The sequence below is a fragment of the Mus caroli genome, unplaced genomic scaffold, assembly GCF_978045245.1.
Source record: "Mus caroli unplaced genomic scaffold, Mus_caroli_1 scaffold_14, whole genome shotgun sequence".
NCBI classification, from domain to species: domain Eukaryota; kingdom Metazoa; phylum Chordata; class Mammalia; order Rodentia; family Muridae; genus Mus; species Mus caroli.
In genome coordinates this window covers 115,323,814-115,350,469 of record NW_028227269.1, presented here as the reverse complement: position 1 = coordinate 115,350,469, position 26,656 = coordinate 115,323,814, and the positions used below count along the sequence as shown (strand labels likewise).

The 26,656-nt window shown below is 44.2% G+C and overlaps 1 protein-coding gene across 1 annotated transcript in view; it reads right to left on the bottom strand.

Annotated features, from left to right (window-relative positions):
• Window positions 1-2,008: 2,008 nt before the first annotated feature.
• Rapgef5 (Rap guanine nucleotide exchange factor 5) overlaps window positions 2,009-26,656 on the bottom strand; it is a 239,294-nt gene continuing 214,646 nt past the window's right edge. Inside the window, exons 21-26 of the mRNA XM_085830724.1 lie at window positions 22,483-22,573; window positions 18,410-18,460; window positions 17,058-17,145; window positions 12,483-12,547; window positions 7,438-7,492; window positions 2,009-4,897 (exon numbers count right to left, since the gene is read on the bottom strand). Coding sequence (XP_085686850.1) covers window positions 4,779-4,897; window positions 7,438-7,492; window positions 12,483-12,547; window positions 17,058-17,145; window positions 18,410-18,460; window positions 22,483-22,573 — 469 coding nt within the window. The 3' untranslated portion in view covers window positions 2,009-4,778. The remainder of the gene's footprint in view (window positions 4,898-7,437; window positions 7,493-12,482; window positions 12,548-17,057; window positions 17,146-18,409; window positions 18,461-22,482; window positions 22,574-26,656) is intronic.

Sequence of the window (26,656 nt, the reverse complement as noted above, 5' to 3'; positions counted from 1 at the left end):
GAGACCACCGCTAAGACAGGAAGTAGTGTAGAGAGCACCCTCTCTGCTCCCAGCTGCCATCGTAGAACACTGTCCCTGTACATTCCTCCCATTCCCCTCCCCCCCAACCCCCACCCCCGGGTACAGAAGGACAGAAGGGCTAATTCCTGGCCATGATCTTCGCATCCTCTTACCTTTCTCCCACAGGATGGCAAGGGCATCGTACAGACACAGCATGTGGTCTGCAGGGTTTAGGTGAAGGCTGTCACAAAGCCTGCTAGTGTTGGAGGCAGAGTGAAGTTCACTGACAAGTGTCCTAGGAGACTGTATTAGTCAGTTTGGGATAAATTCTGCCGAGTACAGGCCACTGACGAACCTCAGTGGCTTCTAACCCCAATGCTTCACATTTGGCTTTAGGTGTTCCCAAGTTGGAGCTTGGCTCCATCTTTGCCTTCACTCCAAGATGCAAGCTTGGTGACGTTTTCATCTGCAGCAACACAGTGGCACAGGTCCCCTGCAGAGCTTGCAACAGGCTGCATGGGTCAGTCCTTTTACTTATGCAACAAGATACCTGGCCATTACAGAGTTTAACACATAATAATACTCCTATGGGGGAGGGGATGCCACATGCTACGGGCAAGTGTGAATTTGACAAGAGGGACACTGAGTCTAGGTGGGAGAGGTGCAGACAAAGCACTGGCAGTCTATCAGTGCTGGCACAGGAAGCCACCCTACCTTCCCTGAACACCATAAGAGCTTATTGAAGCTCCACCCACTCAGCGCCTCCATCCTTGCACAGGAATCTCTAGGCCTTGCACTGTTCCTCATTCCCAGGTCTGGTCAAGACTGGGGTGATGGCTGTAGTTGCGGGATTCTCCAAGGCTGGGGTTGAGCTCTGGTGTGAGTTCCAACAGGTGGTCTGCAGGGTTTAGGGCAGCAGGGTAGATGACTGGGTTCCTGTAGCTCTTCATCTATATGTAGCTTTTCCAGTGAGAAAACCTGAGTTCCAGACAGAGTACCTGATGGCACTGGAACATCGGCCATAGGCCCATGGACACCACTGTGGCACAGGACAGAAGAGTCTAGGCATGAGCGGTATCTTTAACATAGTCTTATATTTGGAAAAGCAGATTTAAAAAACACTTGAAAATACAAGATAAGGTAATGGTTACTTATGTAAGTTTTAACCTTATATTGCTTGGCCATTTTTACATATAAATTATTGCTTCCTACTTTGATAAATACACAGCACAGTCATGTACACAGAGGCAGAAAGCATGAACTATGAGAAATCAAACACTGTCAACGGCAGTCTGGTAACTCAACAAATGTTTCATATTTACCAGCGCTTATAATGGTGGAAAACTACGAGGTGTAGTCCCTGAGAAGTTAGGTAGACGCCCCGACTGTGGGCTTTCTATCTTCTAATTGTTATCCCAAGCTGACAGCATCACGGCGGTCCTAAGCAATGAGACATCCAAAGGCAAGAGTTCTTGCTTCTGGTCATTGATTTCATCCTGGTATTTAATAACAGTGTAATACAAATACAATAAATAGGCTATGCAAATAAATATTACTCTGCTAAAAATGCTCAGTATATACAGCTTTGCTTTATACAGTAGTACATTTCTTCTGACTTTTTGGCAATTTTCAAAATGTGTTCTCTCTAGAGCAAAACTGGCCCACTCATTACTGAGTGGGCTGAAATTTCAAGGACATGTCTTTGAAGTTGAGAAGAAATTCTTTGCTGGACAGCTATAGTGGCCCTTGTCTTCTAAACTTAATGATTTTGCCCAATTCTGATAAGCTTTTGTGGGTTGTGTCATTTGGTTCAGGCTTTGCAATGCATGTGTAGTCTGTAACAAAGCCACAGAGCTGACACTTAGGCAGCCACACGAGCTCCAGGATGAGAGGTCTACACAAGCAGCCACATATCCATACTCCCACTTCCTCACGCAGAAGACTGTCCGTCTATGAAATACCTCCTTACAAACTAGGAGGGGTGGGACTTTATTTTCATGCCTCTAAATTCAAGGTATGAGTTACACTGCTTGCTTGTAGATATTGGAGCAGGAAAAGGAATCTATTCTCAATGCTATTAAAGACACTAAAAAGGTAGACTGCGAGTTACACCATGTGCTACGGTAACCTGTCGGCAAGTTGACACGTGGAGGCTGTGGAGCATCTGCAAATGTGTGTGCGAATCCTTTGAGGTGTTCAGAAAGTTTGTGACTTTTCCTAGATGGACTTGTGTTCTGACTCCGGTAGGAGCTCACTTTGCAGGGACAGAATCCAAAGAGGCACAGGACCCCTTGAGGGCTGTGCTGTCAACAGAAAGAGGCCAAGAAGATGCCAATTATACAAGATCTAGGGAGGGAATGGAGATTCATGAAATCACAAGAATCCAAAGGAGAACTGGAAGGAACCTTAGACATCTTCTGGTCTACTCTTCCAACACAGTAGCACTGGGTCTGGGAATGCCTTGGAGGCTATGGAGAAGGAACTGGGTCATCCCATGCCTGGGAGTGCTGACTCCTGTGGGTACCTAGACAGGGCGTGGCTTCCTAAGGAAGAGCTTCCTGTGGAAACAGGGTCTGACCATTCTGAACTTTTCTTTAATTTTAGATTTAAGACTCTGCGAAGCTTCTGAAGTTCCTCAATCTGCTGCCTGAGAAATCCCTAGAAACAGGTGTTAAAGTTGAGAAGGATTTAGAGATTTTTAGATGTTCTGGAGACAGGATGGGCAAACAATCCCATCTGACTTTTGCTTTGGAGGGAAAGGCAGCCTTGCCCCATAGCTCTCTAGGGCGATTCTCCCATTCATGTCCTGCAGGATTCTCTAAGTGTGTCAGGCATGATGCAGGTGGGGCCTGTGTAGCCCAGCTGGGCTGGAGCCTAGACAGTGTTCTACTGAAACGGATCTCCATCTACAATGAGCTCTCAAAGTAAAGCTCTGCTTGAAGCAATGTGGAGCTAACGTCAATACACGCAGAACACAGACAATGTCAAAATGGCCTGCTATGATACACTAGCCCAGTCCCAGTTGCCAGCTTGGAGGGAAGACATTCATGTTTGTGCTATAAGTGTGTGCTATCTATCCTCGGAGGTTGTGCTTGTCCACACGTCAGGACAGCCTGTTCTCCCTGGTTCTGTAGCTCTGGTCTCATGCACTGGCCCTCAGACCTGTAAAACATTTTCTGAGTGAATCACCCTCAGTTGGGGGTGTTTCTATAAACCCCCTGTTAAGTTTCTAGGGCTGAAATTTTACGTGCTAGGTCAGATGCAATCTCTCTGAAAGCTCTACCAAGATTTTCCCCTATGGTTCCTTCTAGCAGTGTTTCAAGCTCACTGGTCCCAAGACCAGGGAACAGCACAGCTCTCAGGAAATCAGGTGGCAACAGGCATAGCTCAGACCTTGGTAATGAGAATGGACCAGGCGGCAAAGAGAGTAGGAAGCAGGTCTGTGTGGACACAGCTCCCCTCCCCGACCTCCACCCCCAACCAACTCCCAAGGGTGTGAACAACATACCCATACTCAAGATTGTAAATGCACAGACCAAATACTCAGATGGGGACTTGCACACAGGGAACTAGTGTAGATACAGGAACTAGTATCTAGATCATGGGAGAGCAGGCATTTTTTTTTTTTTTAAACCACAAGCTTTTTGCTCATTTGAAGATTCAGGGAGATCCTCAAACCAGTCCTTGAGAATTCCAAGAGGTCTTATTTGGTATATGAGGCCCAATTTATAAAAACAAAGAATAGGAAGGTAAAAGGCAAATTGCAGAGAGACTCTGGCTTTGCTTGGGAAGTAGACTATGGGGCTCTGACTCCCCAAGTAAGTAAGACTTTAGGCATCTCTGGATATTTTTCAATTACTGAGTCTAGCAGGCTAACTGTTAAGCTTCATATACTTGGCTTCACTCACCCTCCCTCATGGGTTGATGTTCTGCATCCTGTAGGCAGGGAACTTGGAGGAGTAATGTCAGACACCAAGGCTCCATCAGATACCAGAATGCAGACACTGGAAATTCTGTCACCCCAGTAAGCTAACACTGAGTGCTCACAATCCAGGCCCTGTGTTTTTCTGAAAATTGCACTCAGCAACAACAACAATATATGTAAAGACAGTTCATAGAAACTGAACAATGCCAAGCTCCTTATTGGATGAGAAACTCAGTCTACCTTGCTTACAGAAGTACATCAGTGGTACAGAAACTAGTCCATCTGCATATACATTGGTAAATGATTGTGGATGCAAAGAAGTGTGTGCCGCGCATTTCTTATTTGTACAGAAGGACATGCCCTCCAGGGTGATGTTAAGTTTATAGTAACAGAGGCCTCTCCTCTTCCTGGAACATCTGGAGTTGCCCTTGCTGTCCACAGGTGTTCCAGTCTCTTAACAGCCAATCGGCAGTAAGGTGAGCAGACAGCCAATCAGCAGTAAGGTGACCAGGCAGAGTGACAGTCCTTCCTGCTATACGAACAATCACCTCCTAATGCTGGCACCTCATAAGCTGAAACTTGGACTGGAATGAATGAAATCGTCATCATAAGGAAGATCCTGTTCCAAGGATGCTCTGACTCCTGTCTTGTCCCTGACAGCAGTGAGGGGAGCTCTCCCGCCTCTGGTGGCTGACATCACTTCCTGAGCGTGCTTTGGCTGGCTTTTCTGCACTTGTCTCATGGTATGCTGATAAAACTCAGCAACCTCTTTTCTTACAGGAAGCAACATGCTGAATGGAGGCCTTTGCTTGCTCTAAGAGTTGCAGATGCAGGGCAGATGCATTGGCACAGCTCAGGCTCGAGGCTCCAGCCTGTGAGAGAGCTCGAACAGGGCTTGCTGGCTGTCAATGACATACAGGTGGTTGACATAGGACTTCAGCTCTTGCTGCTCCTTTGGAGACACGTCACTTCCTATTTTTTCAGAGGGAAAATGGACAATGAGTGTCACAGGAGCAGAGGTGTTACTCTTAAATGCAGTAATGATGGTTTAGAGTACGTTAGCTCTAGAACGGCTCTCCCTTGTCTCAAGATAAACAACTGTAGCTCAGACCATGCAGGCTGACTCATAGTTACTGGATAGACTATTTAGAAGCCACACTGTTATCCCTTTACAGATGAGGAAACTCCGAAGTCACATAAGTAAATGTCAGAGCCAGGATTCGAAACCAGGCTCCGATGGTTCCTGAGCCAAAGTTCCCATGCCCTGGTTTGATGTATTCCATCAGCTTGAGATTGTGAGACATTAGCCTCTGAGCACAATAGCTTACTAAATCATTTACTCATCTGTTTATTTTTATTTTCGATCTAGTACACTTCTGTGTCCTAATTATTTAGAGGAAAAAGAAGGAACATAGACCATAGAATAGATTCTAAGGAATGGGTGTAGAAAAAGCAGTTTCTCTAAGTATGCACATGGGCTACACAGTGTACCCAGGAGGATAAGGCAATCCAAGAAGATAAAAAGCCAAAGGCCACAAGAGAGACGTTAGTGAGCTGAGACTACGGTCATGCCATGCTAGGGACAGCTTTCATAAGGACTGGGTTCACAGAGTCTTACAGGAAGTGGGCCCAGCGGCATTTCTGGGAAAAGCAGTTTCTCCCTCTTCTATGAAGAACATATTTAACAAGAAAAATAATTCAAGGGACATCTGTGTAACTCTTGGACTTCCTGGTCTCAGCAGTAAACACTGGGAGCTCAGAATTTTAACCATGACTGATAGACTATTGTTCTAGAATACTTTTCTGGAAGACATTATAAAAGTGCTTTTAGTTTGGTAAATACTAGCTGGCTATACAGATAAGTTTGTCATTTGCAAGCATTCGAAAGACATCATGATGAACAGTCCTGGCAATCGCAGCCGACCCTTGTGTAGCACTTCATAGGACATAACTGTTTTGAGTGACATTTTCTTCTTTTATCCCACACATTGACGTTGGCTAATGAGGCTCATCGAAAGAAATGGTTAAAAGCAAGGCAGATAATTTAGTTACAATCCAAGTTAATATACACCGTGGACAGCTAAGTTTCTCTTTTGTTTTGGGCTGTGCAGTCTTTCTGGTGAGTGGTAGGTTCAAGCCAAGCCAGTAGGACCCACCTCCCCATACTGGGAATAGACCATTGATGGATCAGAATGGTGGCTTTAGAATTAGCTGAATATCTGGTGATCTCTTTGGAAGCAAAGGCCGATGAGAGAAATATGGCCGAATACTTGTCAATAACACATCTGAAGGATCCTTTGTGGCAACAGTATCACCCTTTCTATGATGACTGCATTGTACTTGAGGACTCAATGGAAATTTACATAAGAACATACCAAGTGGTATTAAATAAAATGAATATTTAGAGTATCAGGTTCTGTATTTTGTAATTCTCATTGTCTACTTTATAACACATATAGGAGGTTCAGCCCCTAATTGGATATTATAGATAGCTATGGGCAGAGCACTATCAAAAAAGCATTTAAAGAATGCATACCAAACAGTTAGGAGTACTTTCTTTGGTAGGAGAGGCTCTGATTCTCTATATACATTGTATTTTTTTTTTAAGTGCAACAGAGATGTATTACTTAAGTTCTACTTAACACCAGGTTGCCCATCTTTGATTTGTAATCATTGAACTTTATTTATTTATTTTATTTCATGTATCTATGTGTGAGCCTAAGTGTATGTATGTCCTCTGTATGCACGGAGGAGCCTTCAGACATAAGAAGGTGTGTCAAATCCCCTGGACGTGGAGGGCTGCGAGCTGTCACATGGTTGCTGAGAACTGAACCCTGGTTCTTACAAGTGCAGCAAGCACTCTTAGCTTCCAAAGGAGATATCTCTCTAGCCCTTCTCCCTCTCCCCTCTCTCTTAATTACTATTTCTATGTATACAGTCAGCACAGAGCAAAGCAATGGGCTGGGAAAGGAAGCCAGGACATTCACTTTGACAACAGGCTGTGTGAGTAGCCTCTCTGAGCCTTGGTTCTGGGCTCAGCATGTACAGGGTTAAGGATGCCTAGCTACTAGGATCAAGGCAGGACTTCAGTGGTTTGGGTGAAAGCTCCTGCAACTCAGTAAAGGGAATTTCCTCCCTTCCTGCAAATGCTAACTCCATTTAAAGGCAGGGTAGATACACCTGAGATTCAAAATGGGAAGAATATCCCTGTGTACGTCTCAGAGAGGACTCTACAGAACTGCTAAGAAAAACATACTTTCTCAGCTGGCAGGCAGCTGTAGATAGGAACTTTTGAGTTGAAAGGAAGGACACAGTGGAAGGATATTTCAGGAACCCAAGGAACTGTATTCCTATCCAAACAAGGAAACTAGAAGCAGGGGCTAAACTCAGAAGTAAATCTGAGGGGCTGGGTAGTAGTTGTCGAAGTTTGGGTCCACCAAGTACTCCTTAAATGGTACAGTCAACATCACTTCAAAGCCATTGCGCATGGTGCCCCAAGTCCAACTACTCACCAAACTGGTTAGTCCTGCAGTGTCTCAGGGTTCGGACAGTGTCTGCGATCATGTGCTGGAAGACAGAGGGGGAGCACAGAAACAGAAGGGTCACTTACTGATGCCACAGAACCTGCCGGGGATGGGTAATAGTCTAATCCCTCTGGGTATAAAGCAAAGAGCTCAACTTGGAGCTGGACATGACTTTAATTGATTGTATGCAGCGTGAATTATTCAAGACTATTGACTTTGTGACTGCAAGAAGAGTGCCTCCCGAACAGTCAAGGTATTCTGAGCCACAGGAGAGCATGCTATCTTTGGGGCCCCCAGTTTCCCATCCACATGTTGCCTGTGTGTCCTCTGCAGGTGAGGTGGTGTCTTTTTGAGACCTTTCTTCCTAGAGTACAGCACATTCTGGGTTACTGTCATTTCTGGGACTTTTGCCTTCCTCCTAATCAGGAACCACGAGAGGGCTGTGCACACTCAGGGCACAGGCTCACATTTGTGCCACTGCCCCAGTTTCTACAAGGCAGGGATCAAACCCAGGGACTCTGGAGTGCTCAGCTGGCAGTTCTACCAACTGAGCCACTTCCATGTCCTGAGTGGAGGCCGGATAGTTCTGTGGACTCGAGGGCTCCAACAACAGCAGGAAGTGAGGTATTCACGAAAGCAGAGTGGATTCATCAGCATTTTACAAAGGCTGTTCTGTTTCTTTTTATTATTATTATTATTATTATTATTATTATTATTATTGGATATTTTCTTTATTTACATTTCAAATGTTATCCCATTTCCTGGTCCCCCCTCCCCCTGCTTCTATGAGGGTGTTCCACCACTCACCCACCCACTCCTGCCTCCCTGCCCTGGCATTCCCCTACACTGGGTCACTGAGCCTTCACAGGACCAAGGACTGTTCTGTTTCTAACTCACATTTCCTTACTGGCTTTAGTTTTCTACTTTAGTTACTTTCCTTTAGCTCCTCCTGATCTCCAGACAAAGGTTATCTGAAATGTGCATCTTTTGGGGGAGAGAAGACCATGCTTAGGTCTTACGCATATTAGACAAGGAAGTGTTCTACCACCCACCAAGCCACTACAGCCCCAGACCCTTTTCATTTTTAAAATTTCTATTGAGTGCCCCACCTGCTTGCCCAGGTTGGCCTAGAACTTGTGCTCTTCCTGCCTCAGCCTCCTGAGTACCTGGGGTGACAGACCTACACGCTCAGACCTGGGTGCAGCAGGGTCCATACCTCTCACACTGTGTCCCTACAATCAGCCTTTAGCTCACTCTGCTACATTTACTTCTCCATAATGGTTTTGGAAGAAACCAACCTCCACTCTGGACAGCTCCTCCAGCTGCCAGAAGGCGCCCTAAATGTCCTTGTCACAGTTGGTCCTATTCCCTTGGAGAAGGACAGAAACTCCTTACTTTGTTTCATATCAAACCCCGGATATCCCATTATTCCAGGATTAACATTCATTATCTGGTCCTCCGAGCACCATCATCATAGCCTGTCTGCACAGGCCAGACACTGAAGCATCCTCAGATGACAAACGGTCAGTAAATTATCACTAAAAGAATAACGCTAATGCTCAAATCTTCTCACTTACAGTCCAACGGAAAGACAGAGGCAGTACGTGAATTGAGAGTCTGATTAAATTATCCTGACTGCAGATGGGCTAATTCGAAGCTTCTCCAGAGTAGAGGACTCAGCAGGGGTAATGATTACGGCAGCACTCCAGGCGGAATTTGCAAAGGAAATGGGACCTGACTCACGTCTGTGTGAATGCATTGTTACATTTCCTTCCCCAAATTCTACCCCAATTCCCAGGACAGATTTTTCCATTGTTACAGTCTCTGGCGTCACGCTGATTCCTATCCTGTGCCATTTGTACAGCTCCTGAAAGGCTGGAGCTGAGGTAAGGCTCAATGCTGTGCGCAGCCCTGAAATCTGAGTCCTGATTCTCATCTCCGGGTTTTCTGACAGGGAGGGAGGCGGACTCGGTAAAAGATCCTGCTCATAATATTGGGGGATGAAAAGAAAGGGAGAGACCCCTTTGCTCCTTCAACATTTCATTGTTTGAGGTGGAAACATTTAGAGTTGCTGAGGCAGCAAGGAACTTAGCCCAGGGAACAATGCGAATCTTATTGCATTCAATGAGCACTTTGATCTGCATGTGGTCCTGATTTAATGCGCTGGCCTGTGTCAGCCAGATAAAGATAACACCCTGAGTTATCTGCTGACTGGCTTAAATTAACATCCACCATGAGGAATTGGCTCCTCATAAGCTAATTCACTTAGGTCCCATTGGTTCATTACTGTGAAAGATGATCCTGCTTGAGCTTCAGTGAAACCTCGTCCTCCGCTGAGTGACATTTTCTGAGAATACTGTCTCTGTGAGGATGTTCCAATGCCTGAGTGGAACACTGGCCCAAGTATGATATAAAATTGATTTTTGTCTTTCTGAAAAACCTAACTGCTTCTGTGTTTTCCGCATAGATAGGTCAACTCAAGGCGTGCTGGGCTTGGAATGCTGGTTGCTGTAAGGACCAGGCCACCATTACCACACTGTCATCTCTTTATTGGTATACCAGGGCTGGGAGAATGGTATGGTGCCTAAGAGCATTTGTAGTGCGAGTCTGAGGGCTGAACCAACATAAAAAGTTTGCCATGGCTGTGTGTCCCTGTAAGCTCAGCACTGGGGAGCAGGGACAGGAAGATGGCTGGGGATGGCTGACCGTCAGCTTAGATCCAGGTTCAGTGAGAGACCCTCTCTCAAGGGAATAATGTGGAAAACAAAAGAGCAAGGGACACAGACACATAGGCACACATGTACACACAGATACACACACATGTACACACACATGCCCACACAGACACATAGACATACACACATGTACACACACACATTAAACACACGCACACACACACACAGACATACACACATGTACACACAGACACACAGATGAACACACACACATGCACACACATACACACAGACACACACATGCACACAATGATGTGCCACTGGTAGCTGTCTGGTGGTCAAGGAAGCTGCTAACTTTGTTTGTTTAAGGTAGTATCTTGTACTGTAGCCTAGGCTGTCCTGGAACTCACTATGTACCTCAGGCTGATCTTGAGCCTGTGGCAATCCTCCTGCCTCAGCTATCTGAGTGCTGGGATTAGAGACTCATGCTCAGCCTCTGGGCTTTTAAACTTTCTTACAGACAGTGGAGTCTGCATTTATACCTTATGTCAGTCCCTTCTGTTGGGCTCTGATGAATTGCTGGAGGAAAAAGTTAAGGACCACAGACGAGGATGTGAACAAGAGGGTGGAGAGTGCTTGAAGCTCCCTGTCACTCTCTCCATTTTAGCCTGGATAGAATTCTTTCCATTCTTTCACTGGTGTGGCATTAGATGAGGAGAGACAGTAGCCAGGCCACTGTTTGCTTCAGGGTAAAGGCCTACTCCTTGTCTGCTGGTAAGAGGCGATAGTTTTATAAGGAGTACAGTGTCTGTCCTGTGTCCCCACTGCATCAGAGGGGATCCATGCAAGCTGACACAGAATATCTCATATCCTCACACATGCCCTGAAAGGTCTTCTGGTGATATGAAACAGACTCATTAACAGGAGGCAGAGTAAATAGTGACCAAAAGGTTCCCTGTGATTGTTTATAGATGCCACACACTGGAGATGAACTTGCTCAGACTGAGAACTCTAGTGATTGAGGTCTTTGGTTGCTAACAGGTATACTGGGATCCTTGGGGGTATCACAGAGTAGTGCAATGCAAGATGACAGTCGCTCACATTCCCACCTCTGACCATGCTGGCTTCTCGATAGCATGGGAAACAACTGAGCTCTGATTCTGAGATACCCAGGGCAGAGAGAAATGTTTTGGGAACAAAACACATCTGCATCTCGACTTCCTAGAATAACCAGTCATGAAGCCAACATATTCAGAGTTGCTAAGGGCTGCTATAGAGAGCGGCTGGAGGATGTCTGTCTTGGAGAGAATCTGGAAGCTGGGCTCTGAGTTCTTGTGGGGGAGCTAGGTCTACTCTTCCTGTGGGTCTAAGCCCTTGTGTCCTGGAGGCCTTGTGGCTGACTAGAACAGAGTTGTAAGTGCTAAGGTGTCAGACACCAGACATCATTTGGAGACTTCAGTCTGAGCTACTCTTCAAATAATTCCATACAGACTATGGTCAGGGGCCTCAGCCTCAAATGACCTTCTCTGAAGCCTGACTTGAGTCTCACAGGGAGCTTGGATGGCTCCCAAAAGAGTTCATGTAGCCCATTATCATCGTTGAAAAGGTCACTCAAAGGTCAGGTTCCTAGAGGGGAGTGCTGGCTGGGGTCACCTCTGACCACGATGTAACATTTCATCTGTGACACTAAAGGTCATCTGTCAGACAGGTGCCTTCCTCTGGTCCCTGAGATGTCTCTCTGGAGCACTGCTGTGGGGCACCCACCTGGTCCCACTCAGTTCTGTAGGCAGCTTCTTTTTGGCTCAAGGACAGAGCAGAAGGTCTGAGGAACTCACTGAGGACTGCGACTGTCCTAGAAGGGAGACTTAGGAGAAGCTGCTCAGGAATTCATATAATCAGCAGGGAGGTCCGGGATCAGAGACCAATAAGGAGGCAGCCTTTCCCTTCACTTGTAGAACCCACAAATCTCAGGTGCATATCTGAGCTTGGGGGACTAGGAGACAATAGGTCTACTGGGAGGGCTTTGTTGCTCACTGTCTCGAAGTGGTTTACACTGGGGCATCAAGAGATGCTTTTGAAGTAACGGAACTCTCACAAGTGGGAACTACTCCTGACATCAGCTTTTATGCCAGGTTCTGTGTTTACACAGTCACTGGTGCTAAGCTAATGAAATGCTATTTAAAAGAATAAGATTCTCAGAATCGTGATGGCACTGTTCCATATGCCCAAAGAGACCCTGGGAGTTACTCTGTGTACAACAGGGAGAGATACTCAGACCGTTTGCTTCCTAGAGCTGAAGAGACACGTGTGTTTTCCCTTTACAGAGAGAAGAAAGGAAACATTATGAAATTTACATACCAGCTTTTCAAAATTGACGAGATTATCCAAGAATGTTTTATTTCCTTCATGAATAAATGTTACATCTGAAAGGTAAAAACAAGATAATGTACTATTAGGAAGACATCATGAAACAACAGCGTTGTTTAGAAACCATGCAATTTATCATGTTTTTTGCTTAAGCATTTTGAAATTATGCCACATATTTGACAAGGCAACTTGAAGCTAAAACTGTATAACATCTGATATAAAAATTAAGTGGGCAGAACAGACTTCCTTAAATATTTTGCACTTAAAGTTGGTTTTAGCCTACATGACTGAAGCTAATGCTAGCTTGTAACTTAACTGGTCCATTAGGTTTTTAGGTCAAAATACTGAGCAGAAAATAAATGAATATTCATAAGCAACAGGGACTTAATATTTGTTATATTTGCTTTAAAAAAAAATCCCTGCCAGCTAATACAAATGGGACTTGCTTTAGTCAAAACAGTTAAAATTCAGATTTTCAAGTTTACATTAAAAACATGAAAAAATTAAAAAGTCTGTGCATCAGAAGTAAGGAAAAGGGCAGGATGTTGGCACCATTTAACTGGTGGACTGTTGTAGATAGCCCTGGGGCTAGTTATATTTGATGTTAATTCCCTTCTCTGGTGAGTGGCTGCAAACAAAGAGTCAGCACTCAGGTGATTTCCTGTAAACCTGCTTCCCACCTTAATTTGTAAAATAAAGGAGAACTGATGATTGGGTAGATAAAAGGGAAGGTGGAGCAGAAGGTGGGAGAGAGAAGTAGGAGGAAATGGAAGAGGGAGAGGATGCAGAAGAAGAAGGAGGAAGAAGGAGGAAGAAGGAGGAAGGAAGAAGGAAGAAGAAGAAGAAGAAGAAGAAGAAGAGAGGAAGAAGAGGAAGAGGAAGAGGAAGAAGAGGAAGAGGAAGAAGAGGAAGAGGAAGAAGAAGAAGAAAAGAAGAGAAAGAAGAAGAAGAAGAGGAGGAGGAGGAGAAGAAGAAGGAGAAGGAGAAGGAGAAGGAGAAGGAGAAGGAGAAGGAGAAGAAGAAGAAGAAGAAGAAGAAGAAGAAGAAGAAGAAGAAGAAGAAGAAGAGAGGAAGAAGAGGAAGAGGAAGAAGAAGAAGAGGAAGAGGAAGAGGAAGAAGAAGAAGAAAAGAAGAGAAAGAAGAAGAAGAGGAGGAGGAGGAGAAGGAGAAGGAGAAGGAGAAGGAGAAGAAGAAGAAGAAGAAGAAGAAGAGAGGAAGAAGAGGAAGAGGAAGAGAAGAAGAGGAAGAGGAAGAAGAAGAAAAGAAGAGAAAGAAGAAGAAGAGGAGGAGGAGGAGAAGAAGAAGGAGGAGAAGAAGAAGGAGGAGGAGGAGGAGGAGGAGTAGAAGAAATGTGGAGCAGCAGCACATGACCTAGAGAAATTGCAAGTTCTAAGGGGTCTCATAGATGTGGAAGATGGTAGTGTAGTGGTAGATCTGCCCAATCTAGGTGCACAGCATGTAATCATTATTAATTGTATTGCATTGCCGGGGCATAATTAGGTTGGAGAGATTTACTGCAACAGTGGACAGACAGCATCGCTGATGTGCTAGAACAGGAAAGGTAGCAGGATAAAGGATGAGGTTGATCTTTGGAAAAAGTGAAAGTTAACTTTGGTTTGAGACTCACTAGATTTAAAGTAACTAAGGAACTGGGGTCCAGTTCAGTGGCTGAGCCTGAGTTCAGTGTTGAGGGCCTGAGTCTTACCCACCATTACCCACAGCCCACAGAAGTGGCTGAAGATGCTGAGAAGAAACTCCTTTTGTAGGAAAGAGCTCAGAGTTAAAGATTGGAGATGAGACACACTACGCAGCGTCTAAGGCTCTGAGAACTCCTGGCATACAAAAATGGACGAGACAGTATACAATGGAACCTCAGCACTGATCCCACAGACAAGGATCACAGTGCAAACCATTCAGCTTAAAGGACATGTAAATATCCCTGCTGTTACCAACAACAGACCAAACCCACCAGAAACAGAAGCGCAGATATAGTCAAAGCTGCTTAGACAAGTGCTGGGGAAACCTGCCTATAAAACTCTGAGCTTGTGCCCCCACAGCCTTCAAGAAGGCCACATGTCCTGTGATACACTGCCCCCAAGGTGTGCCATGCATACAGTATGGCTTGATGTAGTGACATGAGCTTTTTGTCCTTTAGGTAGAGTTCTGTAAACTGCCACTTACGGGGTTGTAATTATATAATTAATTACACAATCTCTTACTATCGTTAAAGGTTTTGAATTAAAAACCTCATTGCAAGATTTCAAAAATGAGTAGTCGGCACAGTTAGCTTTTACATTTTGTACACAGCAAGCTAAACTCTGCACTCCCTTGGCCACCATTAATACAGCCTAGAAGCTTGGCCTCACAGAGAACTTCAAATCACAGGCTCCTTTTAGCAGCTGGTATGTCCTCTCTTCTGAGCTCCCAAGTACAGTGATGTCCAGTGACGGTATTTTCAGGCATATCTTCAAGTGTTTTACCTGAATCAATCCATTTTGTCCTCACAAAGGCTTTCTAAGGTGGCTACAGAGAAACTAGGGCTCAAGAGACAGTCACAGCTAAGCCATACTTATGCTGTTGTGACAGCGTAGGAATCAGTTGCAGGGAGGGTGGATCCTTCAGACATGGACCTCAGGCTATGAAAACCCTTAGGTCTCTTGCTTCCAGCTAGAGTCGGCCTGCTGAGCTTCTGCCACACAAGCTGCCCCTGCAACTTGTAACTGTTCCCCACATTCTTTCCTGCATGTCTTCCTACTTGCTTCAATCTCTCCCCTTAAGCTGAGGACTAACTGATGGCAGCAGGTGGGATGGTTGGTCTACTGAGGTGTGTGTGTGTGTGTGTAAATGTCAGTGTGTAAGTGAATGTGTGAGTGTGTGTATGTATATGTGAGTGTATGTTTATTATTATGTGAATGTGTGAGTGCATGTAAGTGTATGTATATGTGTGTGTATGTGTGAGTGTCTGAGTGTATAGGTGTGTGTTAGCATGTTTTTCAGTGTGTGTGTAAATGTTAGTATGTAAGTGAATGTGTATGACTGTGTGTATGTGAGTGAATGTGTATATGAGTGTGTGTTTATGAGTGAGTGTGTATGAGTAAATATGTGTATATATATGTGTGTGTGTGTATGTTTGTGAGTGTGTAGGTATATGTATGTGAGTGTGAGTGTGTGCATGTGCGTGAGTGTGTGTTTATGAGTATATGAGTGTATATGAGTATATGTGCATGTATGTATATGTAAGTGTGTATGTGGATGTATGTGTGAATGAGTATGTAGGTGTATGTAAGTGTGCGGGTGTGTGAGTATGTATGTTTGAGTGTACGTGAGTGTGTTTATGAGTTTGTGAGTGTGTGAGTGGGTATAAGTGAGTGTGAGTGTATGAGTATGTTTATGTAAGTGTGTAAGTGTGACTGAGTGTGTGTATGTGGTATATATGTGTTAGTATATATGGTGTGTGTGCACATGTGTGTCTAATGCTAGTGTGGCTGCAGGAAGCTTTAGTACAGAAGGGACTGGTGAACAGAAAGCTGAGGAAATGACAAAGGGGCAGAGGCTGCATGAGAAGAAAGGCTTTAACAGTTAGAGGTTTAGTTCAGACAGTTATCCAAATGCTGTTTCCCTGTTCCACAGCAATTGTAGCTTCACAGAAGATGAAGACTAATGTTGTGTTCATAGAGGCACAGACATCACAGTCCTCCAGGACCAGCAGAAGAGGGAGTGGCAGCTTAACTGGGACAGAAATGGGGGAGCAGAGGATGATGGCCAGGCCAGTCAGCAAAGCGACTCCTTTCCAGAATCATTTATGAGGCCAGTCAATGGGGCCTGATTCTGCATGCAGTATCTCTGAGAGGCAGATGAAGGTGTGTTTCTATAAAACCTCTTGAAACAATTAAAATGTGGCCAAGGAAAATTCTCCCAATTCCCTTTCCCTGGGGAGCACAGAAGGTCAGGAGTTCAGGCCAGATTCTACAGACTTCCCTCCCACTGATGCTGGCTGACAGATCACTCAGCTGTCAGCAAGTGGAATTGACAGGTCATATGACTTGTGTGTGCTCGGCAGAAAAGAGCTCGGTGGTCGAGGTTGGGCTGTCAACACCAGCTAGGTCCCACTTCTCAGAGACAGAACGAACACTTTCGAGCAGCAATTTTCCTCTGATGCATACATCCTGTTGAACGACAGGAGCTCTCACACACAGTACACCGTGTGCTGACATCTCTGAAACTTGGGATGCAGACACTGCTTTCTCTCTGGGCTCTTTACACTAGCTTTGTTCTTGCTTAAGTGTTTTATGGTATTAAAGAAAATAATACAGGGCTTAGAAGCAAAGCAATTTAAACACTCAAGTTTCTGACGACAGTGCTTTGACACTGCTCAAGTACAAGTAAGCATTCCAGACATTAAAAAAAAAAAAAGCCAACTGGGCATTTGAATAACAATATGGAAGTATGAAGGTTAAGGCTACTATAAGATATTAATTGAGAGCCCTGCTACTTTTCTGCTGTAGTTAGATAGGAAACATTTCTAGAAGATGGCATCGCATACCATAACAGATGGGAAGTCATTACCTTTAAGCAGTAAGGGCATGAAAGGGATTTTTGGTGGCTTCATCTTTTTGAACGCATCCCTGTAAGCTTTGTGGTTTAGGGAAGGATCCTGCCAACCAAGGAGATCACAGAGAAAAAGAAAAATCAATGCACCGTAGAAGCAATTCTCAATCTATGTCTGCTGTACAATTCGAACATGATTTGACGCAGATAGATTCTTCCTAAGAATGAAGTGGATAAAGGTTTCCTTGGAGAATAAACCCACTAATTAGGGTAGGAAATCTAGGCAATACACGGAATCCAAGTTATTGGTTTATTATAATGGGAGGCGACACCAAAAGGAGACAGACACCTTTTGATTGCCTTATCATTCTCCTCAAATAGGTTCTTCAAGTACAGTTTCCTCTGCATAATTTCTACCATGAGGTAACCTCAAAGTCTTTTGTCAAGTACAGAGCAAAGAGAAACTGCCTTTATAACACAAAGACAGTACCGAAATCTAAAAACAAGTTACAGATCTCCCATGTAAAACCTAAGAAACAGTAACAGAAGGAGGAAAGATTAATGCATATCACACTAATTACACACTAAATTTATAACAATTAGTGTCATGTTGTGAACTGGAAAATGGCCTGTGAAAAATCATATGGGTTTCACAAGGAGAGGAGGCAGCATTAATGGCTACCCTGCTTCATTCCTTACTTATATTTATCATCTGTCTGTCTGACTGTGTTTTTCTCTTATCTATCTACATACCTACTTACCTCTATCATTTATTCTTGTCTTTAATTTAAAAATATTTGAAATTATATCATTTCTTTCCTTTTCTCCCTCTAACCCTTTTCTTGTACCCGTCCCCTTGTTCTCTCTCAAATTCATGCCTCCTTTTCTTCAATATATATGTATGTGTATATAAAATATATTATGTGTGCATTCATAAATATATAAATTTTACCTGCTCTATCTGTATAATGTCCCTTAAATGCATATGGATTTAGGGCTGGTCATTTGGCATTGGACAACCAATTGAGGGGCTCTCCCCTTGGGGAGACTGTCTACTCTCGGTATTCTTTAGCTGTCTGATCTTTGTCCAGAGCTGGGGCTCCATGAGATTTCTCCCTTTCACATTAGCATCTGTTTGTATCATTTATTTTTAAGATAGGGTCTAATTTCATAGTCCAGGCTGGGCTGGAACTTGTAACCTTCCAACCTCATCTCCCCAAAGCTCTAGGATTCTATCACCATGCCCAGTTCAAAGCTGTACTTTTAGATGCAAGTGATCATTTTAGGCTTTGACATCATCAAGTACAGTTCCTGAACCCAGAAAGAGACATCACTAAAATTAATTTGAAGAATAAGTCCCCTTTACTTACCGTTAAACTCTCAAGTTCAGAGAAAAGTTTCTTAAACTTCCCAGGAATTTTCTAAAAAGGTGAAAAACAAACACCACAATCAGAAACTACAAAGGTCACAGAAGGTGGCTACTCTGAGAAGGGGTACTGCTTAGTCACCAACACATTTCTGAGCATAAATACCTGTCATGGGGCTCTGCCCTGATCTCATCACTATGCAATTTCCATCATCTACTCAATATGTCCATGGTTAGGCATGTTGCAAAAAATATCTTGGCAGGCACAGGATAAAGGAATCTAGCTGGCTAGAAATTCTATATGTTGGTGGTTATTTAATAAACACTTAGGTTTCAGTCTATATCATATATCATCTGATGAATTGCCCATCTTTCTAATAGTCTATGCAGTGGGAGATAACCATGCTGGCTGACTGGTTTTTATATAAATGACTTTGCTGCATTACACAGCAGAAGCGGAGATAATAAAAGGTGGTGAAAACCTTAGGTGATGCTGCTTGCACCTTAGAAGACGGAATCACTGAATCTGAGTGCAAAAGGAGGCTTATAAAAAGACAGAAGACATATGCAGCTAGAGACACAAGCTCAGGGGGGACTGGTTAGTTCATATTGCTGTTCCTCCTATAGGGTTACAGACTCCTTCAGTTCCTTGGGTACTTTCTCTAAAAGAAACTCTAGCTCCTCCATTGGGGGCCCTGTGTTCCTAATGGGCCATCACTGGGAGGAGAGGCCCTTGGTCTTGCAAAGATTATATGCCCCAGTATAGGGGAATTCCAGGGCCAGGAAGCGGGAGTGGGAGGGATGGGGAGCAGGCCAGGGGGAGGGTATAAGGGATTTTCGGGATAGCATTTGAATTGTAAATGAAGAAAATATCTAATAAAAAATTTGGTTATATTAAAAACAACAACAACAACAACAAAAAGACAGAAGACAGAAATGTGTGGCTGTGCCATCCTCCCAGGTAGAACCACAGGCTCCATGAACAGGGACCCAGAGATGTGACAGAATGCCTTTAACACAAATAGAAAACATGGATCCTTTCATAACAATTTAGTGGCCTATTGTAGAAAGCTGACCTAACCAAGGCTCTGCCCCCTCCCCTACCTTTTTCCAGCTGTGTGTTTAGTGTGAGTCTGCATTCTCTCTGGCCTCAGCCTTCAGCAAGAACCCAGAAAATAAATGTACAAATGTCCACGGTTGCTGGTTAACAGATTCCAGCTATTAGCATCAGCAACAAGGTTCAAGATATACCAGAGGGGTTTTATTTTCGAACCAGATCAAAATAATGGTGATAACTTTAAAATAATTAAACTTTAAAACTACCCACATTTTCCAATGTGGTAATTTCGACTCAGCTCAGCTCTTCCATCGTAAGTAGCCTTGTCTACCTGGAAATAACTTCTCTGCCACAAATAAAATATAAAATGCAGACTCTTGCAGTTATTTCCCATCTTTCCTTGGAGCCATTATCTCAGTCTGTCCAACATCTCGATGAATGTCCCAGAGGCACCTCAAACTCACTGTGCTTCGAATCAAACTGGCTTAGCCAGAGGTCAGACGGGAGGCAAGTCTGGCCTAGAGAATATTTTTGTAAATAACCTTTTACTGGAGCATTCCCATGGCCATCATTCATTCATTAACTACGGCTGCAGCATGACAACGACAGAGACCATAAAATCAGCGCAGCATAAAAATGTGCTGAGCCCTGACTACTCCTCTTCTCAAACCTAGCGTTTTTCTTGATTGGATAACACGACCACTTCCCTGCGACTCTGAGGTCCTATGATAGCATCTGCTGGGAAGCCCAGCCTCACTTCTTCAATCACCAAAGCCCTGCTGCTTCTCCTCAGTCTTCTCAGCTGCTCTGATTGCGGAAAGTGTCTCCACTTGCTTCTCCCTGGGCCTGAGACCTGGCTAAAAGGTCCTTCACCACCCAGCACTGTTCTCTGATGTTTGCTTTCCCTGTGGCACAGTAGGCAATCCATATGCAGATTCAGATTTTTAGATGTAATTCAGTTACGACTGCAAGTCAAAGGTTCTTTTGGGGTTTCGTTCTAATCTATTCTGTGAAGATCCTTGCCCTCCATTTGCCCTCCTGTTGCTCGAAGCAGCAAGGCTGTTCTCTCCCATCTCCTTTAATCTTTTTTTTTTAATTTATTTTTTTATTACGTATTTTCCTCAATTACATTTCCAATGCTATCCCAAAAGTCCCCCATACCCCCCCCCCCACTTCCCTACCCACCCATTCCCATTCTTTTGGCCCTGGCATTCCCCTGTATTGGGGCATATAAAGTTTGCAAGTAGCCGGGCGTGGTGGCGCACGCCTTTAATCCCAGCACTCGGGAGGCAGAGGCAGGCGGATTTCTGAGTTCGAGGCCAGCCTGGTCTACAAAGTGAGTTCCAGGACAGCCAGAGCTATACAGAGAAACCCTGTCTCGAAAAAAACAAACAAACAAACAAAAAATAAGTTTGCAAGTCCAATGGGCCTCTCTTTCCAGTGATGTCCCAACCGGTAAGAAGGACACATGCTCCACTATGTTCATAGCAGCCTTATTTATAATAGCCAGAAGCTGGAAAGAACCCAGATGCCCCTCAACAGAGGAATGGATACAGAAAATATGGTACATTTACACAATGGAGTATTACTCAGCTATTAAAAAGAATGAATTTATGAAATTCATAGCCAAATGGATGGACCTGGAGGGCATCATCTTGAGTGAGGTAACACAATCACAAAGGAACTCACACAATATGTATTCACTGATAAGTGGATATTAGCCCAAAACTTAGGATACCCAAGATACAAGATACAATTTGCTAAACGCATGAAACTCAAGAAGAATGAAGACCAAAGTGTGGACACTGTGCCCCTTCTTAGAATTGGGAACAAAACACCCATGGAAGGAGTTACAGAGACAAAGTTTGGAGCTGTGATGAAAGGATGGACCATCTAGAGACTGCCATATCCAGGGATCCATCCTTTAATCTTTAATGTTCTTGGCTATCTGGTTTGCAACCCTTCCATGTCTGTCTTTTTCTCATTGGATTCCCTTGAAGGAGAGCACTAACGCCGCTCCTGGCTCAGCACAGTGCATTCCACTAGGCACAGCTCCTGACTAGGAGACCGGCAGTCAGCTATAGGAACAGGAGAGACCAAGGAGACCACAGTGGACAATGAGCATGGGAGAGGGAGGATGAGTGAGGGATACAGTACACAGAGAGAGGCAGCCATCCTTGAGAGGTGGGCCAGGAAAACAAAAGCAGGAGAAGTCTGTCTGATGCTTCTGGCTAATTCGTGCTCCCCTGGTTTGGTTCTCCTCACACATCCTCTGGAATCTATAGGCCAACTAGACTGGCCGCCTGCATCTTACTTTCTATAAATACTGAAAGTCCTCTAATTTTAAGAAAATTAGAGGGCTAGAGAGATGGCTCAGTGATTAAGAGCACTGGCTGCTCTTCCAGAGGTCCTGAGTTCAATTCCCAGCAACCACACGGTGGCTCACAACCATCTATAATGGGATCCAAAGCCTTCTTCGGGTGTGTCTGAAGATAGCTACAATGTACACATATACATTAAGTAAATAAATAAATAAATAAAGGAAAAAGAAAACTAGAATGCAGAAAAAGATGCCCATGCCTGTGTGAACATGCCAATGTCTGCAAGTGGGAGGCCCTGAAGCTTAGCTTCAGCTGTGTGTACACCACCCCATTCAGGCCATTTGCCTCTGTGCACACCTCGATTCACGGGCCAGACTGGAGGATGACTAGCCAGCATGAAGACAGGGCTGCCTGCCTTAAGGGAATGCAGGAGGGTGAAGAGAAATTTAAAACACTTACTTTTTAAAAATCTTTTTCATACTATTAGAGAACCATGTTAAAGATCACATGAAAGGCCATTTGATAGAAAGGCCATTTCCTATCACCCTGTCGCTGCCCCACTAAAAATACCTTTAGTGAAGCAGACTCTGTCTCATTTAGACCATTTAAATGTACTTATTTTTAATACAGGCTCCCCCTGGAGTGGTTCATTTTGCCCTACACCCATACCCTAAGTCCCAGCGGAAAGTCAAAGCTCACCTCCCAGGTCTGTGATAGCCGGCTGACAGAGGCGGTGTTGAGACCCATCACGATGGCAAAGAAAGAGTTTAGGTTCTGTTGGGCTTTGCAGCTGTGAATAAAAGAGCAGAGGAGACTCTGAGATAGCATTTTCTCAAACAGTGGGCAGTCAGTGATAAAGCCCCACACACCTGCTACTGTCTACACTTGGGATGGTTGCACCAACCATTTCTAATGCAAAAGAAAAGATTTCCAGCTCCTCTCTGTCTCCAAGAAAAGGCTTCTGGATACTGCAGGGGACCCCTCCCCCTCTAACATTCATTGGTACACATTTATGATTTTAGTGATTATGATTTGAAAAGCCCACTTCTCTGTATCATCACAGAGAGTCCTGCAGCTCTTTCTGCTTTCAGTCTCAGTGCTTTTCCTGTATCTGGTTGATGGTTCCCTCCCACCTCTCACAGGTCTAAGTCCTTTCATTCATTCTGCCATGCCATTCTTTGCTAACAACAAAATGTTATTTATCATCTGTCTATCTGTCCATCCATCCATCCATCCATCCATCCATCCATCCATCTATATCTACTAATCTATCAATCATCTACCAATTATCTCTCTCTCTCTCTCTCTCTCTCTCACTATCTCATCTATTAAGCTATCAATTATCTATCTATCTTTCTATCAATCTATCATCAATCTAGTAATCTATCAATTACCTCTCTATCTATCTATCTATCTGTCTATCTACCTACCTACCTACCTACCTACCTACCTACCTATCATGTGTCTATCTGAGTTTATGTCATAGATTATGGAATAGTGTGCCACATTTTTCTTTTATGAAAGAAAATAAAATGGACTTTTGTAATCTCCTGCACTAGGGGTGGAGACAGTAGAGTCAGAAGTTCAAGAAGGTTAGCTTTCACTACTAGAAGCCTGAGGGCCAGCCTAGAGATACATGAGACCTTGTCTCTTAAATAAAAGGGAGATGTTTCATAGTTTTTTAAATTAGTTTTTCTGGTTGTGTCCTTTGCTGGTCTCAATTCTTCCCTGTTACATAAATGCTGCAACAGATATCCTTGTTATGAAACTTTTCATTTATTTGTGATTTTTTTCATTAGGCTTCCAGCTATTACACGATGGTACAAAAGCTATCAACATGAAAAGTGTTTTTGCTTTTGTTTGTTTAGTTTCGTTTGTTTTGAGACAGATCTTCATGGAACCTGTTATACAGACTGCATGGAACCTGTTTTACAGTTCAGACTGCCCTCAACTTCCCAGTGCTGGGAAGCTGTTACCACCGTGTCTGCCAGCTAAAGCAGATATATGCTGTCTTCCAAAGCTGTGCCATATTAGTGGCACTAAAATGAATAAGAATATGCAGCTCAGAATTAGGGAAACGGCTTCGGCTATGTTCTGGCAGGTCCTGTCTATCTTGTGAACCAGACACTGCTCCAGTCCAATTGTACCTGGGCTTCTAAAAGTTCTCTCCCCATGAAGAGAGGATCTGGAGAGACACTGTTGCCTCCACACCTAGAGCAGTAGGGATCCGGGGACATGTATCCAGCAGGCACATCACTACTAGGTCTCCTCTGCTATGGCTGGTGCCCAGGTCCAGTTTCAGGTTCCTGTCTAGGACAGATTTTGAGACCCTACTGCCAACCTGCTTGGTACTGACTCCACCCGCTTCCAGCATTCTACAAGGTAGACAGCTCACACAGCCAGACAAGGCTTTACTTAGCTCCATCTCTCGACATAATGTTTTGAAACACTAGCTCTTCTGCTAGGGCTCCAGTCAGTGAGAATTTCTGAGAGTATCCACGGTGGAGGCCACCTCCCAGACCCCGGTGGATCCACGGTGGATGACACCTGTGTGTATCCATGGTGAAGGACACCTCCTCCCCCATCCCCACCCTAAGTCCTCCCATCTCCCCACCCCCTCACCCCGAGTCCTCCCATTCAAAGAAGGTCCTATAGGTTATTATCACCATCAGCAAGGAAGTTGATTATGGCCAGACTACATATCTACTCGTTTTTATTTTAATGTGTATAGCCAGTTGCTAATGCAAAGCAAACCATGCACAGAGCAGGTACGTGCTGAAGCTGAGAATAAAAAATTTTCCATAAAATGTTCTTGTTTTCCCTGATTAGAAGCCTTTTCAGTTAGCAATGTTTATTGAGATGATTTCCATCTTTCATCTGTCAGTCACCTCCTCACTTCTTCTGGTCCACATAGCTTCATTTTTTTTTTTTTTTTTTTTTTTGGTTTTTCGAGACTGGGTTTCTCTGTATAGCCCTGGCTGTCCTGGAACTCACTTTGTAGACCAGGCTGGCCTCGAACTCAGAAATCCGCCTGCCTCTGCCTCCCAAGTGCTGGGATTAAAGGCGTGCGCCACCACCGCCCGGCTACATAGCTTCATTTTAGCCATAAAATTAGCACACGCACACACCCCACCTGAACTTGTTTTTAAAAAGAAATAAATTAGTATAGATGCAATTTTTGAATAAGACAAATTGATTCTGAGCAGAAACTAGAAGCCAATCAGCCTGGAATCCTGTTACCCTGGGTCATTCATTCTGAGATAAGAGCAGGCTGTCTGACACTAAGCATTCCAGTCCAGCAACCATTCCTTTGTCTGTGTGAGGAAATAAAAATCTACTCAGTCCACAGAGGTGGGGGGGTGGGGATGGGGATGCTGAGAGGGGATACATGAATATGCAAACAAGGAACCATGAATATGCAAATGAGGTGCCTTAGGCAAGGGAAGACACTTGGTGAATGTGGAAATGACTGTTTTCCCTTGGCTCTTCCTACAGTATGATTACAGGGAATTTAACTTTATGTTTCAGTTGGCATTCTGTTCCATGTGCTAGGGTAGAGACCAGAACCATAAATAATTCAGCAGCATGGGGCTAGGAGAAGACATGAGTATGTTTCCTATCCTCAGGATAGATCCAATCTTCAACTCTGGGAAGGATCTGGGTGGTATCTCTTTTCTCATCAGAACACCGGTTTCCCGTTTCTCCACCTAACTCCTGTTGTGAGAAACCTTTTAACCATATAAGCCAACTTAAGGAATCTCAGAGGCTGTTTTAAAACACTCTGGCTGAGTTAACAAACAAGCAAGCAGACAACACAAACTACAACCACAAAAAAACCCAACTCAGCACAAAAGGGGCTGCTTCAGATGTAGACCTATCACCTGCTCCTCCATGGAGGAGCAGAGCTCAGACAAGAGCTTCCCTAACCTCTTGCTTCTACAGCCTAATGGACAACCTGAGCCTATCAGTCTCTTGGCCACCTCTCAGTTGTATCTGCCTTTGCCTGTGAGTTCTCCCTCCACACGATGTTCATAGCCTCAGAGGCTGCCTGTCCTGTTGCAGCCTATCTTCAGGGCATCCTCCGTGGAAAGAGTGTTTACCCAGGACTCAGGAGGCAGCAAATGCTGTCCCTTTCACCAGGGTTTCCTCTCTCCACTCTCACACCCCTGAGATTCAGTGTGCCCTCTTCAAAACCCAGACAGACGCAGATCCCAAACCAGGTACTTCCTCATTCTGTTCTACAGAGCAGCATGGTGAACTGCTGGCTCTGGAGTTGGGTTTTGGTCCATCTGCCCCAGACCCAAGCTATTTGTTTAAGTTTCCTCCAAGTCTCTCTTCTGTGTCAGGTTGGCCACCTGACTCTGTAACAGAGAAAAGGAGAACAGAACAGAACAGCCCCAAAAAGATACTTGGCACTTTAGAACAACTAGGAAGTAAGTAAACTTTCTACAGAGGTCACAGAGGGCAAAGTGCTCAACTCTCTGAATTCCCCCCTTTTTTTCCGGTTTTGTTTAAAGCTTTTGTTGAAAATAACTTTCTATATTTTAGAATTTATGAGTTCATTGAGTGTGACTTTAAAAGTCTATGTATAAAGTTAACTTGTCATACCATACTATGTATACCATACTTGGATTCAATACCTGTTTAGGAAAAGGGTGTGTTCCTGATAGGCTCACCATGTGGCTTGCTGCCATCATGGCAGCCATATGACTCAGCCACCATCTTTACCAAAGATAGAGAAAGAGCGTACTGTGTGACCTCACATTAGTAACATTAGATAATTAAGCTATACAAGTTAATGGCAAGTCATCATATGTACAAATATAATTTATTTAGGGGGAGAGATAAATTTATGTCTCTTATAGCTTTCTCT